Source organism: Schistosoma haematobium, chromosome 1 (genome assembly GCF_000699445.3).
Source record: "Schistosoma haematobium chromosome 1, whole genome shotgun sequence".
Lineage (NCBI taxonomy): Eukaryota > Metazoa > Platyhelminthes > Trematoda > Strigeidida > Schistosomatidae > Schistosoma > Schistosoma haematobium.
The window spans coordinates 42,350,810-42,366,216 of NC_067196.1; the positions used below are offsets into that span (position 1 = coordinate 42,350,810).

At 34.5% G+C, this 15,407-nt stretch overlaps 1 protein-coding gene across 4 annotated transcripts; it reads left to right on the plus strand.

The window, feature by feature from the left end:
• Positions 1-1,289: 1,289 nt before the first annotated feature.
• DBR1_1 (lariat debranching enzyme) lies at positions 1,290-13,535 on the plus strand (the record flags this gene model as incomplete). Of its 4 annotated transcripts, XM_012946322.3 has the most annotated exons (5): positions 2,938-3,137; positions 4,783-4,907; positions 8,563-8,954; positions 10,375-10,760; positions 11,232-13,535. In XM_012946322.3, the coding sequence occupies 5 exons, from the start codon at positions 2,938-2,940 to the stop codon at positions 11,977-11,979; spliced, it is 1,851 nt and encodes a 616-aa protein (XP_012801776.1). In that variant the 3' UTR covers positions 11,980-13,535. The 4 variants fall into 4 exon arrangements, with proteins under 4 accessions (XP_051074097.1, XP_051074096.1, XP_012801776.1 ...); XM_051218254.1 differs by having other exon boundaries at positions 10,375-13,535; XM_051218253.1 differs by lacking the exons at positions 8,563-8,954; positions 10,375-10,760; positions 11,232-13,535 and adding an exon at positions 6,283-6,643 and having other exon boundaries at positions 1,290-3,137.
• Positions 13,536-15,407: the final 1,872 nt, after the last annotated feature.

Here is a 15,407-nt window from a genome sequence, read left to right on the forward strand (position 1 = left end):
ATGATTGACTTGCTTCATTCGTCCTTGACTGTTTACCTTGGTTCACTATATTTCTCTGTCAATTTCTTCATCGTGTAATATAGTTGTTTCATATTTCCTTCTCTTGCAGCTTTCTCCACTCTCATTGCTAGATCTTCCACGTATTTATGCTTGTCAGTTCTCCACTTCATTGTATGCATCAGTGTATTCAGCTTGTGCCTTAACTTGCTGTGTTCTGATTCGGCTGTTGTTAATTGCTGTCTTCTTGTTCTTCTTTTCTTGAATCAAATACAGGGTTTCCATAGAGACCTATTCCTTATAAAAGTGCTTCTTCAGGCTTAGAACCTGCTGACACATTGAAGTTAATGCTTCACTGGTCTCTTTCCAGTTGTCCTCCATAGTAGTTTCTTCTTCCTTCAGTAGATCTTGTAAGGCTTGAAACCTGTTGTTGAGAGATATCTTGAATTCGTTGAGTTTGTTAGTATGTGGAAGGAAGGCAGTATTGAACCTTTGTAGTGCTGATTGTCCAGTTGTCCAGTACTTCTTGAGATTCAGTTTCAACATGGCAATCATCAGCTAGTGATGATCTGAAGCTATGTCAGCTCCTCTCATGATTCTCACGTCTTCCATTGTCCTTCTGGATTCTTTAGTGATACAACTATGACCGATCTGGTTCTTTCTAGAATAGTCGGGGAGACCCATGTAGCTTTGTTTATGTGTTTGTGTGGGAATAATTTGCCTCATGTAACCAATCTGTTAAATGCACATAAATTCGCAAATCTCTCACCATTCTCGTTCCTTTCTCCCAGTCAGTCCATGCTGTCCTGTGATATCTTCATATCCGATGTTGTCCATTCCAACTTTGGCGTTTAGATCTCCCATCAGGATGGTCAGGTCGTTTCCCTAGCACTTTGCTAGAATGGATTGTAGCATCTCGTAGAACTGATCTTCATCGTCGTCGTCGTTACTGTCATTGGTGTGTGCATAACATTTGAAAACATTCATCGTGATTACTTTCTTCTTTATCAGAAGGGGTTTGTGGAGATTTTTTAGAAGTGGGAAGTCGTTACCAGTGGAGTACAACCAGGTCTGTTGTGAGATATCAGGTCACTGAAGACAATGGTATATAGTGGCGCAACTTCGTGGATTGGTTGAAGTTAGACATTAACACCGATGGATGCCGGCTCAGTGGTCTAGTGGTTAAGTGCTCGCGCGCGAAGCCAGTGGGTCCTGGGTTCGAGCCCCACGTGGTGCGGGGTCGTGGGTGCGCACTGCTGAGGGGTCCCGCACTAGGACGGGGCGGCCGTCCAGTTCTTTCAGGTTTTCAATGGTGGTCTAGCTTCAACTGACTCATGGTTTCAATCTGTGATACTTTCTTCTTTGTTTTGAATGATGCTTTGATGATCCTGGGTCTATGTGATTCCCATCCTATAAGTACTTTACGTGGTTCATTGAACGGCATCAGTCCGACTCCTTGTGTGTGCAAGACACTTTCTCCTTTGTGACCCGAGTACATCAGCATGTTTCCCAAATCTCATCTTTTCTACTCAACTTGAGTCGAATGGGTTTCATTGATTACTAGGACTGCCAAGTTGTATCTGCCCATTTCTGTAGCTATTTTACTGGTTCTCATGATCTCCCACATTGTCCGAATATTCCATGTACCTATGATAATTGTTTCTCTGGTCGTTCGAAGTTGCGTCGGCCTCGTGACTTCCGAAGAATCTCGGCTTTCATCATAAGGCATCATGATTCTTCTGGATGAAGATCCTTCAACTCGGAGGACAGAGTTTAAATGATTTAATTTGTTCATTCTGGTTAGCGTGTTTTTAGCAATGTTGTTGTATACGAGATGTGGCTGCTTACTCGATGCCCAACCCTTCTTGTTTACCTAGGCTTGGTACCGGCAGTAAACCTAGAAGGGTTGTAGGCGGAGTTATGTTACACCGAAGCAATAATTATTTACATAATTAATTTGGCCAGTCGCATGACATCGTGAAAGCATTCTGTACAGTTATTAAACTGTCCTTCATTACATCAGGTCAACGAAGCTTGTCTGCAGGAGCTAATAAGACACATGGACAATTTTATGGTAGTCTTTTCTCAAATGGGACGACATGCTGATTTGAACTATTCTACCAATATTAAACGAACAGTAAAGCGACTGTCGCGAATTATACAGTTTAAATGGGTGGAAGCGATAGTAGATATCTTGAAGTGAGTAATAGGGTCCAATTTCGACGACTGGTTACAGTTTTTAGGAAAGATATTGTCCGTCTGTTACCACCATTGTTTTCAAGCACCAGAAAAATGTACACAAATCCATCTAGTTGCATTATTAATTGCTTAATTAACAGAGACTAGTTGCAACATGAATTTCCCGGAAACTCTAATATAGAATCAAACAAATGGGGAGTTCATTCACTCAAAGTATCTAATGAGGATAGCTTGTATGTCACGTATTGACTGAAGTTGATGATTCCTAGGACATTGAAATATGACTCAGTAGGCTGATGTGATCATACTTGCCACTAAGCTCAAATGTCATGAATTTGATTATATACGATTTCATATTTCCACACGACCACAGAATCAGGAAGAAAAACTTTCCAGTACTCATCGGTGTTCAATGACCTTATCCAACTAATATCAAGTTGTGGCATACCTTTCAATCGTCTGTTTTTGTAGCCTTAGTTTGTAGACTGCTTTATTGTTATTGTCTCAGTTCCCATTGTTACGTTTCTTTTATTGATGCTCAAACAGGTATATACGTCATGTATCGTGAATAGTTCCAAAGACTCTTGTTATCTGATAAGGAAAACTATTTATTACTATTGTATTTCACCATCATGATCTTCATTATATTGGATAAAATAGTGACATAAAATTGTTTATTTTCCTTTGATTTTTTAAGTCTTTCCTTAATCTGCGATACATCTGATTACACTAAGTCAAATTATGGTAAAAGTTTGTGTGGTTGGTTGTTTGCATGGAGAGTTAGACTGTGTGTACGCCGACATTGCAGAAGCCGAACAACAGGGTCAGTTTAAAACTGACCTAGTTTTATGCTGTGGTGATTTTCAAGCTGTTCGCAATCCCAGTGATTTAACCACAATGAGCGTTCCTTCCAAGTATTACCGCATGGGTGATTTTTGGAGGTATGTAAATGCATCTGTTTTATTTTTCGTCATTTAAACTGATGTATTTCTTATGTTACAATCACGGGAAAATAATCATTAGATTACTGTTGCTTAACAACTAATACAAAAGAATTAAATTTCACAGCATTGCCCAAGCCAGTAGCTAAGTGGATAACTCGATGGCGTTTCAAGCGAACGGTACGGGGTTGGAGTCCTGTAGTAGGCATCAACTCTGGGTTGCAGGTACATCCAGATGACGAATCCCAAATACGACGAAACTCGCGTCCTGGATTCTACTGCTAGCCACTGTCAATCTCTGCTTATGGTGCCTGTGTCTTTATAATAATATCGAAGCAATCCGCATAGTTTGCACATATGCCAAAAACAGACTGACCGATTGCAGTTTTACACATCAATGGAAAGATCTAAACAACCAATACAAACAAACGTTGCTTAATCTTTTAAAATGCTTCGTAAAAATTGATGTTGTTCTCTGTCATTAACACCTAAAGTTATCGGTGTACAGTTTTCTTAAATGGAATATATTTCAAATTTTTAATAAAACTTGTATATCTTACCCACAATATTTAGTCACCTGTGTTTATGATAGTTATTATTAACCCATAACGGTTTTAACTGAAAAAAATATTTATTAGATTGCAAATACTTCAGGTGTTTCATTATATGTCAGATGTTCCCCGATGAATGACATATGTACCTACATACTCCTGTGAAAAGCAGCTCTTATCATGTCCCTCAACAAACGAAAACACGGAAGTACGATATGCCTGATGCTTACCTATTCTGACAACTGGTCCATCTTCTATTTTCTTTATTATTTCTATAATTTATATCTCTATTGGTTGATATCATTCATGTAGAAATATATATATGTAGGTATGCATGATAGTTTTATTTATAGTATTCAGTGGATAAGGTTTCTACATCATGAGTTTTTTGTGCTTTGCAGTATAAATAATTATATTACCACATTTCAATGCACAATGCATCTAAACTAATTCGCTGTTTAGAATATCATATATCCTTTGTTTCTCTTAGCGATGTTTGTATTGATCCTGAATTCATTTTTGAAGTCACATTAATCGTACTGTGATTTGCTGTAGTCCCTATAAAGTTGAGTCTTAGTGTTCTCAGCACTTGACTCTTAAATATTGAATGGAATCCTAAAGGTTCATTTGACCTACCTCGGTTATACAATTGAGTAATAGCTTTACAATTGATTGGTTTGAATTTCCAAACTCTATCCCATCTATTTTGGTTTGATTCACCGGGTCGTATCATTAGCCTTCAAACAATAACGTTCGTGTGTGTACCTGAAAGTACACTTGGTAGATATTAGTTATTTTAGTAGACTTGAGAAATTCATACTATTCTCCATTCATAATCTTCCTGTTAAGTGAGCTAAAATAAACATTCCGAAAGTTAGTTCTTCCTACATAAGAACTACTGTAATTCAGAAGCAATAGGCTATCAGTTCAAATTGCACTTAAGTGTTAGCAAAAGAAATAAATTGAGTCGCTTTTTCGTAATTCTAAACTTTCTTACTAGTTAAGTAGTTGTATAAATCTAGTGGAATGAAAAAAAATCATAATTTGTAAATTATAAACTTCCATGTTTGTCTTCATTCCATTATTTTTCAAAGGTATTATGCTGAAGAAAGTAGAGCTCCTGTTTTGACATTATTTGTTGGAGGTAATCATGAAGCATCTGGTTATCTTCAAGAGTTACCATATGGTGGTTGGGTTGCTCCAAACATCTGGTATATGGGTAAGTTCATTTTCAATTGGTGAAGAAAATGCATCTCTGTAAATCGTTAATTTATTTATTCTAATACTTGTTATTTTTATCTACTAGATGTGAATGAACAATTTGCAAATCTAATTATTTTAACGTGTAGCTTAATATGGTTTTCATAAATCGTTATGTAATTATTAAATTGCATAGTGTTGATATTAGTGAATATTTATCTGCAGTGCGCATCCACGATCCCGCTTACGGGATTCAAACCCATGTCTCGCACGCGGACGCTTAACCTCTAAACCACTGAGCCGGCATCCAACGGTGTTAGTGTCTAACTTCAACCAATCCATGAAATTGAGCGACATATCCACCATTGTCTTCAGTGAGTTACTATCTCACAACAGACCTAGTTGAACTCCGCTGGTCACGGCTTCTCACTAGAACTCCAGGAAATATCTCTTGAAGCCAGTCATTAGTGAGGATATGATTATTGTTACCAGAAATGGATTTTGTGGAGATTGTAGTAATTTAATAGTTGAATTCATGAGTCAATTAAAGCTAGATCAACATGAAAAACCTGGAAACACTTGACGGCCGTTTCGTCCTAGTATGGAACTCCTCACCAGTGCGCATCCACGATCCCGCTTGAAGTATTTTCAGATGGTCTAGCTTAAATTGACTCATGAATTCAATTATTGGATTACTACAATCTTCACTAAATTCATTTCTGATTATATCTAACTATTTATTCGTGCTTATGTTTACATTCCTTATCAAACAGATTTTTCCGCCTTAATTATTACATGTATCTACTCTTTACTATTAATTTGAAATTTTCTTTTCTTTAAATGTTGTTATAACTTATTGCATGGGTGCCCTCTTAGTGTATAACGTGACGATATCGCCAATTAGAGAGCAGTGAATTATCGATCGGACCAATGACGTATAAAATCCATGCGAGCAGTCTTGAGTCCTTATCGGTCCTGCTTCTTGCCTAGCCCAGCCAGTTAAGTCCCGAACACCAAATTAAGCCTCTGCAAAATGAATCATTTATTTCAAACATACTGAGTTTATATACCAACCAGACAGACCACATCATACCATAAAATAGGAAACAACGTTTGTACATGATTTAGCCAAAAGTGACTATGGGTGTGGGAGGCAGTAATTAATAGACAGGGCATAATTCAAGAATGGTAAATCATATAACAACAGTTCATAGGTCAAAATAAAGCTCATAATAAGAGGGACATGAATATGAATAGTTTAGTTATTTAATTATTATACGATAATGGATCCTAAAGTTACCACTCATTATTCTTATCGGGATATAACAAATGTATTGTCTCTTGTTTAAATATTATACTGAGAAAATAAGTATATAATAATTCTTTTTTTTCAGTGAATACATCATTCATTATATCATTTAATATTTTAAAAGTTTTATTTACTCTTAAATACCATTGTGGTGTGGGCTACTTATATCCATATAAGTAGTATATAACTGTGGTCAGTCATAGAATGTATTTCAGTAGAAGATCGAGATGGAAAGAACAGAAACGGAACGCAATTGGTATGGAAATACATGAACAATGAAATCTGAGACAATGGACTGATATTTGCAAAGGAACAGTCAAATTTGAGACGATGGATTGATATTTTGCAAATTAACTATTTACTATATGGTTCTCAAATTTTATTGAGATACCCTGTAATTTCATGTCAAATACATTCGATTGTCCCTACTCGTGTTTCTGTTCATTACACTATTTCTATTATAAATTTCTGTTTAATACATTTTACAATTGATATTAATAATTTTATTTTGAATATTTTGATTTACTACTTGTAATTTATCAAAACTCTTATAGTTTTTTTATTTAATTTAATATTAATTTTTAAATGGGTATTTATGATTAGTTTTAACTTTTTAATATGTAATAGATTACTGATAAAAGTATTCAAATCATTTGTGACCATAGTAATGAAGAAAAAAATTATTATTATTGTATCATGGATTTATCAATTGTTCAGGTGTATTTTCTTATCACTTTTATATTGACTATCTAATTAAAGAGTTTTGAACTATGAGTTCAATAATAAACTGGAGACATTAGTAGCATAAGATGACTTTGGATTTTTCCAACAAGATACAATAACTTGTGTTCATAACTTGATTTATAACATCTGACCGATTGATTTCAACTGTCAACCTTTATATATATATATATATATATATATATATATATATATATATATATATATATATATATATATACATATACAGAGCTATTTGGTAAAATGTCAATACCATACGTTCAATACTTCATTTGCAGAATGCCCAGCGATTGTCTCAAACTTTGTTGTTCCTTCATTTCCATATCAATCACTGTTTATTCTCCTTGTTTTCTATTCGATCTTCTTAACCTTCTGCTGCCAAACATTTCACTTTCGATTGGTGTTACGTACTACTTATATCCGTCGACTTAAATAGCACACACTACAATATTCCATACATCTTAGTTAACCTTTTGTTTTAGGTAAATTTATGTTATCTTTAATTGGTCATATATATTGGTAGAGTTTTTTAAGTTTTTAGAGCCTAATAACGGATTTAAATACGAAGTCATGTATAGCATTTAGTCTAGCTTCTAAAATTAAGTTCTTACAGAATCATTATTCCTAAATAGCGTAGGTTTTTGTCCAATATAAGCATTAAAATAATTCTATAGTTTTTCGATTGTTCTATATTTCGCCTTAAGAGGCTAGTACCATGTCTTTTTTCATTTATATGAATAATGCCGATTCGCCCATGCAGGATTTCGTCCATCTTCACTACTAGTTAGAACATCAGAATGCTAATTGACTATCATGTATTAATGTTATTAAACTGAAAACCCATATGATTATAACATACATATGAAACAAGTCGACAGCATGGCATACATAATAAATTATAGTTTTTACATAATTATGGTCTTTTTGGGACAAAATCTGAGTGATAGGTGCACAATTAATTAAAAGAAATCTAGAAAAAAGAACAAAGGTAATAACCTACTACATATTAGTTATTAGATAAATATATATTTAAAATACATCTGGTAATTCACAAACGAATGGCTTCCAAAATTTCCTATTTCCATTTATTTGCCTATTCGTAACAATCCCGAACACGGACTTTATCTTCCATTTGATTACCTCAGAGATGTTGCAAACACGTGGTTTCTGTATTACCCTTTTTTCAAAAGATCTCTAATATACTATAAAAAACGTACGTAAGAAATGACGTTCTTTTTGTTCAATCGTTTAGATGTGTGAATAATATTTGGAATCAGAATATGAGTTAACTGTTTTATTTTATGTATGCACTTATGATGAGTTATTGCAAACTCTTGCATTTTCTTGGGATGTTACAAATACATTTTGTTCTAAGCTAATTAATTTTCTACTTAGTAAATGAGCTGTCTTCGCTGGTTTAGCGTAAACTGTATTTCTTGCGATAGTAAGGTTGATTAACTTTATGATTAGAAACATATTTTATATGAGAATATCGGGTAATCTGGTTTGATTGTTTACATCGAAAGCTGCAGTTGGTCACATATAAATATCCCATGCTACTTATTTTTGTTTATTGTTTCTTAGGATGTTATTTGTATCGTGTTTTCTTATTTTACTTTTATAGGTTATGCTAGTGTTGTCCAATTTTCTGGATTACGTATTGCTGGTTTATCAGGTATATACAAACAACATGATTATACCATGTGTCATTATGAACATCCACCATACTCAGAAGCAACAAAACGTTCTGTATATCATTTAAGAAACTTAGAAGTTTTCCGACTTGGACAAATTCGCCGACGTTTAGATATAGTGATGAGTCATGATTGGCCTCGAGGGATATATCATTACGGAAATTTAAATCAATTAACCAGAAGGAAACCTCATTTTCGTAATGAAATCGAGTCAGATTCATTAGGCAGTCCACCCGGTGAACAGTTGTTATGTCGTTTAAAGCCACGGTATTGGTTTGCAGCTCATTTGCATTGTAAATTTTCAGCGCTTGTTGGACATTCAGTAGGTTGATCACCTATATTTATTTATGTTTATATTCATTGTTCTAAATAAAGTTCAGTTCAGGGATATTTTTAATCTACAGACTGCCATATTCATTATACTCTGTCCTGAGTTTTGTTGAAAGAAATTTCAGTTTGATTGAGTTTTCTCTCTAATTTCTGTCTCTGTTTCACATGCTACTCAATTTATTAATTACAATTTAAACTGAATCAAAAATACCAGGATAATTTATCTCGATAGCTTTTGTAGTCGTTTTTAAGAATACAGTTTGTAATGTTCATCGGACTAAAAGTGCTAATACTGTATGAATAATTAGATTCAATTACATTAAATCCGTTCGTTGGATTGATAATTTGTGAGGCTCTTTTTCAGTTTTGGCGCCATATTGAGAATTAAATCCACGAATTTCAATAAAAACTAAAATTCAACCGACAAGACATTATTTAGACTACTTATATGGGTCATATTGATCACTAAATCTCCAGTTCAGTCATCTTAGTTCTTTAGGTCTCTCATTTCGACAACTGCACAAAGTTCTCAGCATTTATGTGGAAGAAATGTGGCCATGTTATTTCAATTCCCGTTCAGTTGTGACGATAATCTACCATATCCATACCTTTTAATTGTAACCATCACTTCGTGTTTTGATAGTTTAACTACTGACGAAACTATCAGATTACGATTTCGTTTTGTAAGCATTATCCAGGGCAATCATTCTTCGACTGTGGTGATTAATTTTTTTGAGTAATCTCTCAAATTACAAATGTTGCTGAGTCGAAGTACCACCTTAGATATATGAAGAATAAAAAATATTTTAAACGAACCACCCAGTTCAATCAGATTATTGAGGATAAATTTTTGTATGAAAGCTCAACGACTTTGAAATCCTTCTGTAAATTTCTTGTTTTTTCATACTTTGTTTTCGTGTGATAATGCACTACTATTGTTCTGTTTATCTATGAAAATGATTTCTATCGTAAATATGGCATCAAAACGAACGTATAGAAATTGCCTTTAGAAATCTGTTGTGTGTAATGACGGTGAATAGATAGTAATAATATTATTTCTAGTATTGAGAATGGTTTCAATGGTTGGTGTATTATTTATAAGAATTAAGATTTCTTCTTGTATCATATGTAGTCATAGAAATAACTTTTGAATTTCCTGAATTGGAAAAAGATTGTTAGTTTTCTTTCTAACACGGGATGGATCCCTTTTTGTACGAAGCATCGAATTAAAACATCCATGGTCATTTTCTTAACTTTCCATGATAGGTCAGCTTTTATTCAACTAAAAATTACATCCATCTTTCTTCTACGTCCATTTTCATCGTTCAAATCAGCTGATTTCTCCTTCAAATCAATGATATTCTCATTTAAATAACTTTTACATATTCTCGTTTACCACGTTTCTTTTACAGGACTCCAAAACTAATAAATCACGCATCACTCACTTTCTAGCTCTTGATAAGTGTTTACCGAATCGTCACTACTTACAATTCTTAGATATTGAACCTGAACTGAAGTATGATGAAAGTTCAATTAATTCCGATTCTAATTTATCTTTATCTCCACAACTTGGAGATGATCCAGTAATTGTCAGTCTTTCTAAATTCAAATCAAACGTCAACGATTCAGAAAAAGACTTAAAATTGAAGGAGCCTAATAACAATGCTAGTTCAAACGATGAAATAAGTACCAACTTATATCTTGATCCCGAATGGTTATCTATTTTGAGGTCAACAAATCATTTAATGTCTACTAGCAAAGTCCCCTGTATTCTTCCAGAAAAAGAAACAAGCGAACGGTTAGCGAAATCATTTTATTAATTTTATTGGTGATGTATATGCTGATAATTTACTCATTAGATTCCATTACAGTTCATTTGCTCATGCTATCATGACACCAACCAATGACTACTTTCCTTATTATGTTCTTATCTATAATAACAAGTATTCTAGTCAGTTTAGTTCAGCTGTCACTTCGATAAACAAACGATGAGTACTTTGAACCTTATCAGTTATCATCTGTATTCCACTATATATATAAAGTTCATTAGTTTTATTACATTGGTTATAAAAATTTTGCCCAGCGACTCATCCACCTGTTCTAAAGTCTGTTGTTAACTTATGAATTATTAAACTGTTCACATGATATTAATGTCCTTTTCATACTGTTGACGTTAAATGTGTTGTAAAATATTAGATCATTATTTATGAGTTTTCATAGGATGTCATTACTTAACTAATCGATTTGTAACCAACGTTTTTTCATTCAGCTGTGATTTTTCCGCTACTGATGATGAAATTCAGGCTTTGTATGACCCTTTTGGTGGAGATTTTCAAGTTCCTGACAACTTTGAACGTACTGCTGCAATTCACAAACCGAATGAAACTGATCATATGAATACAAAGACTACGTCTACGCCAATTAGTTTGGTTCAACAAGCAAATGCTTTAAATAAAGAACAACAACTTTTTTCAAATCCACAAACAGAACTTATTTGTGCTATGCTTGATTTAATAAACCCTAATGCACTCTTTCTTGGCAAACAATCATACAGTTTGCTAGAATTATCAGCACAGTTACAATCTAAGAAGGATGAAGAGGAGGATGACGATGAAGTTGAGGAAAATCCAGAAGAAAATATTTGTGAAGATGATGTGAAAAATGACGAAAATCAACTTGATGTTAATGAATATCCATTAGATGTAAACACTAGCTGGATCACTTCAGACTCATTCGTCAAAGAGAGTTTTACAGAGTATGATCCGATGAATAGCACTTTTGTATCAAATACTAACCAATCTAGTCATAATCCACTTAGCAATACAAATCTTTATGATAGTGTTGTAAGTCAAAATCCTGAAGAATTGGTATTAGATGATATTGAAGATAATGATGATGAGTTTCCCAATGAGTCTCACTCTTTAAATGTCTCTCAATACAACGCTAGTTATTCTCAGTTCACAGATTTAAATAAATCAGAGCAAGTGTACATTCCACAACTTTTGCCTGATTCCTAATTATTTAATCGACAAAATACGTTATTTTATTTTTAAATTACATACAGGGTGTTTCTTTAACTTTTTCCGAAAAGTAATTTCATAATTTATGGGAGATCCAACTTGTAAATGTTTTTTAGTCCCTAAATGTAACAGTTTTGTATACCTTAAAGCTAAAATCTCAATCATATTCATTGTCGTATGTTGTAAATGGTGCAAATATGTTTTGAACAGAAACTTTGTTGTGTTATCCTTGGGAGTATACTATTCACGGTTTTCAGGAACAGTGTTGCATTGCATTTTTGAAATTCAGCGTCATTAGTAGGATTTGCATTGATCTTTTATTCTCTCTTTGCTAGGAAAAGTTACAAGTGTAACATAAGTTTGTTCACAGGACATGGTGCGTGATATCCAGCAGATATGCAGTAGTTACTTTATGTTTTCAATATTGGTGTATTTGAAAAAATAGAATTTAAAAACTTCCGCTAGTTATTTCAAATATGAAAACACAAACAGATTTGTCGGAAACGGGACAACACAACTGTCGTAAAACTTTCTATAATTACCTAGTTGTTCACAAGTAAGCAATGTTTTATCAAGTTAGACCAATACAAGACCAGTCGGAATTTGCAATCTGTTCGTAGCTATGTAATTATGGTTGGATTGTAGGATTACTTATTTCACTTAAGTTGAACTGTGAATAAGTTTTAAGCAACTGTAACGGGATATTTCGTAACAGCAATGTGCAAACAGCCAGTTACCTAACCCACCAGCTTGATTAGTGACTTCATATTCGGTGGATGGTAGATGTTGATAACATTCTCGTTACTAAGTTGCTGAATGCATTTAAACAGCTTTACTGTTTAATACGTCGTACTACAGCACTTCTCTTGATCGATGTTGTGTATGGTATTCTTCTAGTCAAAAATCTCACCTTTTCTTATTCTCACTATCTTAGAAATCATATTTTGATTATTGTTGCATATTTTTGTTCATAATAAATCTTCTTTTCTTCAAGATTCTATGATGTATTGCAGTATCACAACGTATAGGTGACATGACGGATGTTTTTGAAATATTTTTCTCTTGAGGCACACGAGACTAGTCACGCTATGCCAGATCCAGGATTCACGACCCAGAATAGTGAACCAGTCTAACACTAGATAATACTTTATTCAACACAGTTACAAGCAGTCACTTTCGGTGAGCCCAGAGTGGAAGTCAATAGGAAAAAAGGGAATCACATTTAATAGTCAGTGGGTTAAGTGCCTATTTGTCCACACTCAATGACCAACTATCTTTTATTCTCAATACCACATTTCATCTCTAAGTGTGCAGGTAGCTTTTTGCCCCACATTCATTTGGAAAAACTGATTAGCATCATCACACTGAATCTCTTCCCCCTTTAAGTTGCATGCATATAACTCCTCCCCCATGAAACAGGTCAATCTGTCTAGGGAACTTACTCATCACAAATAAAACGTTACATTATCCAAACGTCACTAATGCAGAATTTCATACCTATTATTATATGTGATCTTTTTTATGCTTTATGTGATATGCATTTGGTAGGAAGGTTACTATATAGCTATTTTTATCGAGTGACCACTGTTAATAAATTGAGTGGAAAAAAACTCCGCTTGTAGGGCTACTGCCAGTCCCAAGTCCGTATACAATAGGAGGGTTGGGCATCGAGTAAGCAGCCACATCTCGTATACAACAACATTGCTAAAAACACGCTAACCAGAATGAACAAATTAAATCATTTAAACTCTGTCCTCCGAGTTGAAGGATCTTCATCCAGAAGAATCATGATGCCTTATGATGAAAGCCGAGATTCTTCGGAAGTCACGAGGCCGACGCAACTTCGAACGACCAGAGAAACAATTATCATAGGTACATGGAATATTCGGACAATGTGGGAGATCATGAGAACCAGTAAAATAGCTACAGAAATGGGCAGATACAACTTGGCAGTCCTAGTAATCAATGAAACCCATTCGACTCAAGTTGAGTAGAAAAGATGAGATTTGGGAAACATGCTGATGTACTCGGGTCACAAAGGAGAAAGTGTCTTGCACACACAAGGAGTCGGACTGATGCCGTTCAATGAACCACGTAAAGTACTTATAGGATGGGAATCACATAGACCCAGGATCATCAAAGCATCATTCAAAACAAAGAAGAAAGTAATCATGATGAATGTTTTCAAATGTTATGCACACACCAATGACAGTAACGACGACGACGATGAAGATCAGTTCTACGAGATGCTACAATCCATTCTAGCAAAGTGCTAGGGAAACGACCTGACCATCCTGATGGGAGATCTAAACGCCAAAGTTGGAATGGACAACATCGGATATGAAGATATCACAGGACAGCATGGACTGACTGGGAGAAAGGAACGAGAATGGTGAGAGATTTGCGAATTTATGTGCATTTAACAGATTGGTTACATGAGGCAAATTATTCCCACACAAACACATAAACAAAGCTACATGGGTCTCCCCGACTATTCTAGAAAGAACCAGATCGGTCATAGTTGTATCACTAAAGAATCCAGAAGGACAATGGAAGACGTGAGAATCATGAGAGGAGCTGACATAGCTTCAGATCATCACTAGCTGATGATTGCCATGTTGAAACTGAATCTCAAGAAGTACTGGACAACTGGGGAGACAGCATTACAAAGTAAAGCAACAGGTTCAGACGTCATATCAGCTGATGCACTGAAGTTAGACATAAAAGTAACTGCGAACATGCTTCACATTCTATTCAGGAAGATATACGAGATTCCTAATAAGTGTATAATCGTACGTTTAATTAGCGGATAAGTTCGAATGTAAATCGTTAGAGTTTAATGAAACAAGTAACATCTTCGGTTTGAGAGCCGCATATTCTAAAAGACTGTAATTCCTCAAGCAAGCCTTATCTCAAATCCCTCAAGCTCGTATAGTTTTTAAGCTTGTCAACAGCTACTTTTAGTTGAATTAATCCTCATTGATCTGCTACAATAGATATATTCCAGCGCTACATGAATATTGTTCAGTCATTATCAATTTGTTGAGTATTTTAGACCGACAAGTAATCGAGAAAGCACAACATCACGAGTCTTATCTCGGCATATTTTATTAAAAATAGATGTGAAGGATAAGATATGGTCCCTCTACAAGTTAAAAGATTTAAAAATAACCTTACTTTGCTTTTAGAAATACCACATAATAAAACTACAGCACATTGCAGTACCTTGAAATTTGTCAAAAAACAGTAGTTGTGATCTTCGTAATCGGGACATATTGCTGAAGATATCAAAAACATCATAAAAATGATAGTCACCTTTCTTTGTTACGCGTTATTCGAGCATCTGGAATAGATAACCAAAGACACTCGGTGAAGTAAAACTTTCGCAATTCACATTTTCCCTAGACTGTTTTATGAACCAATAC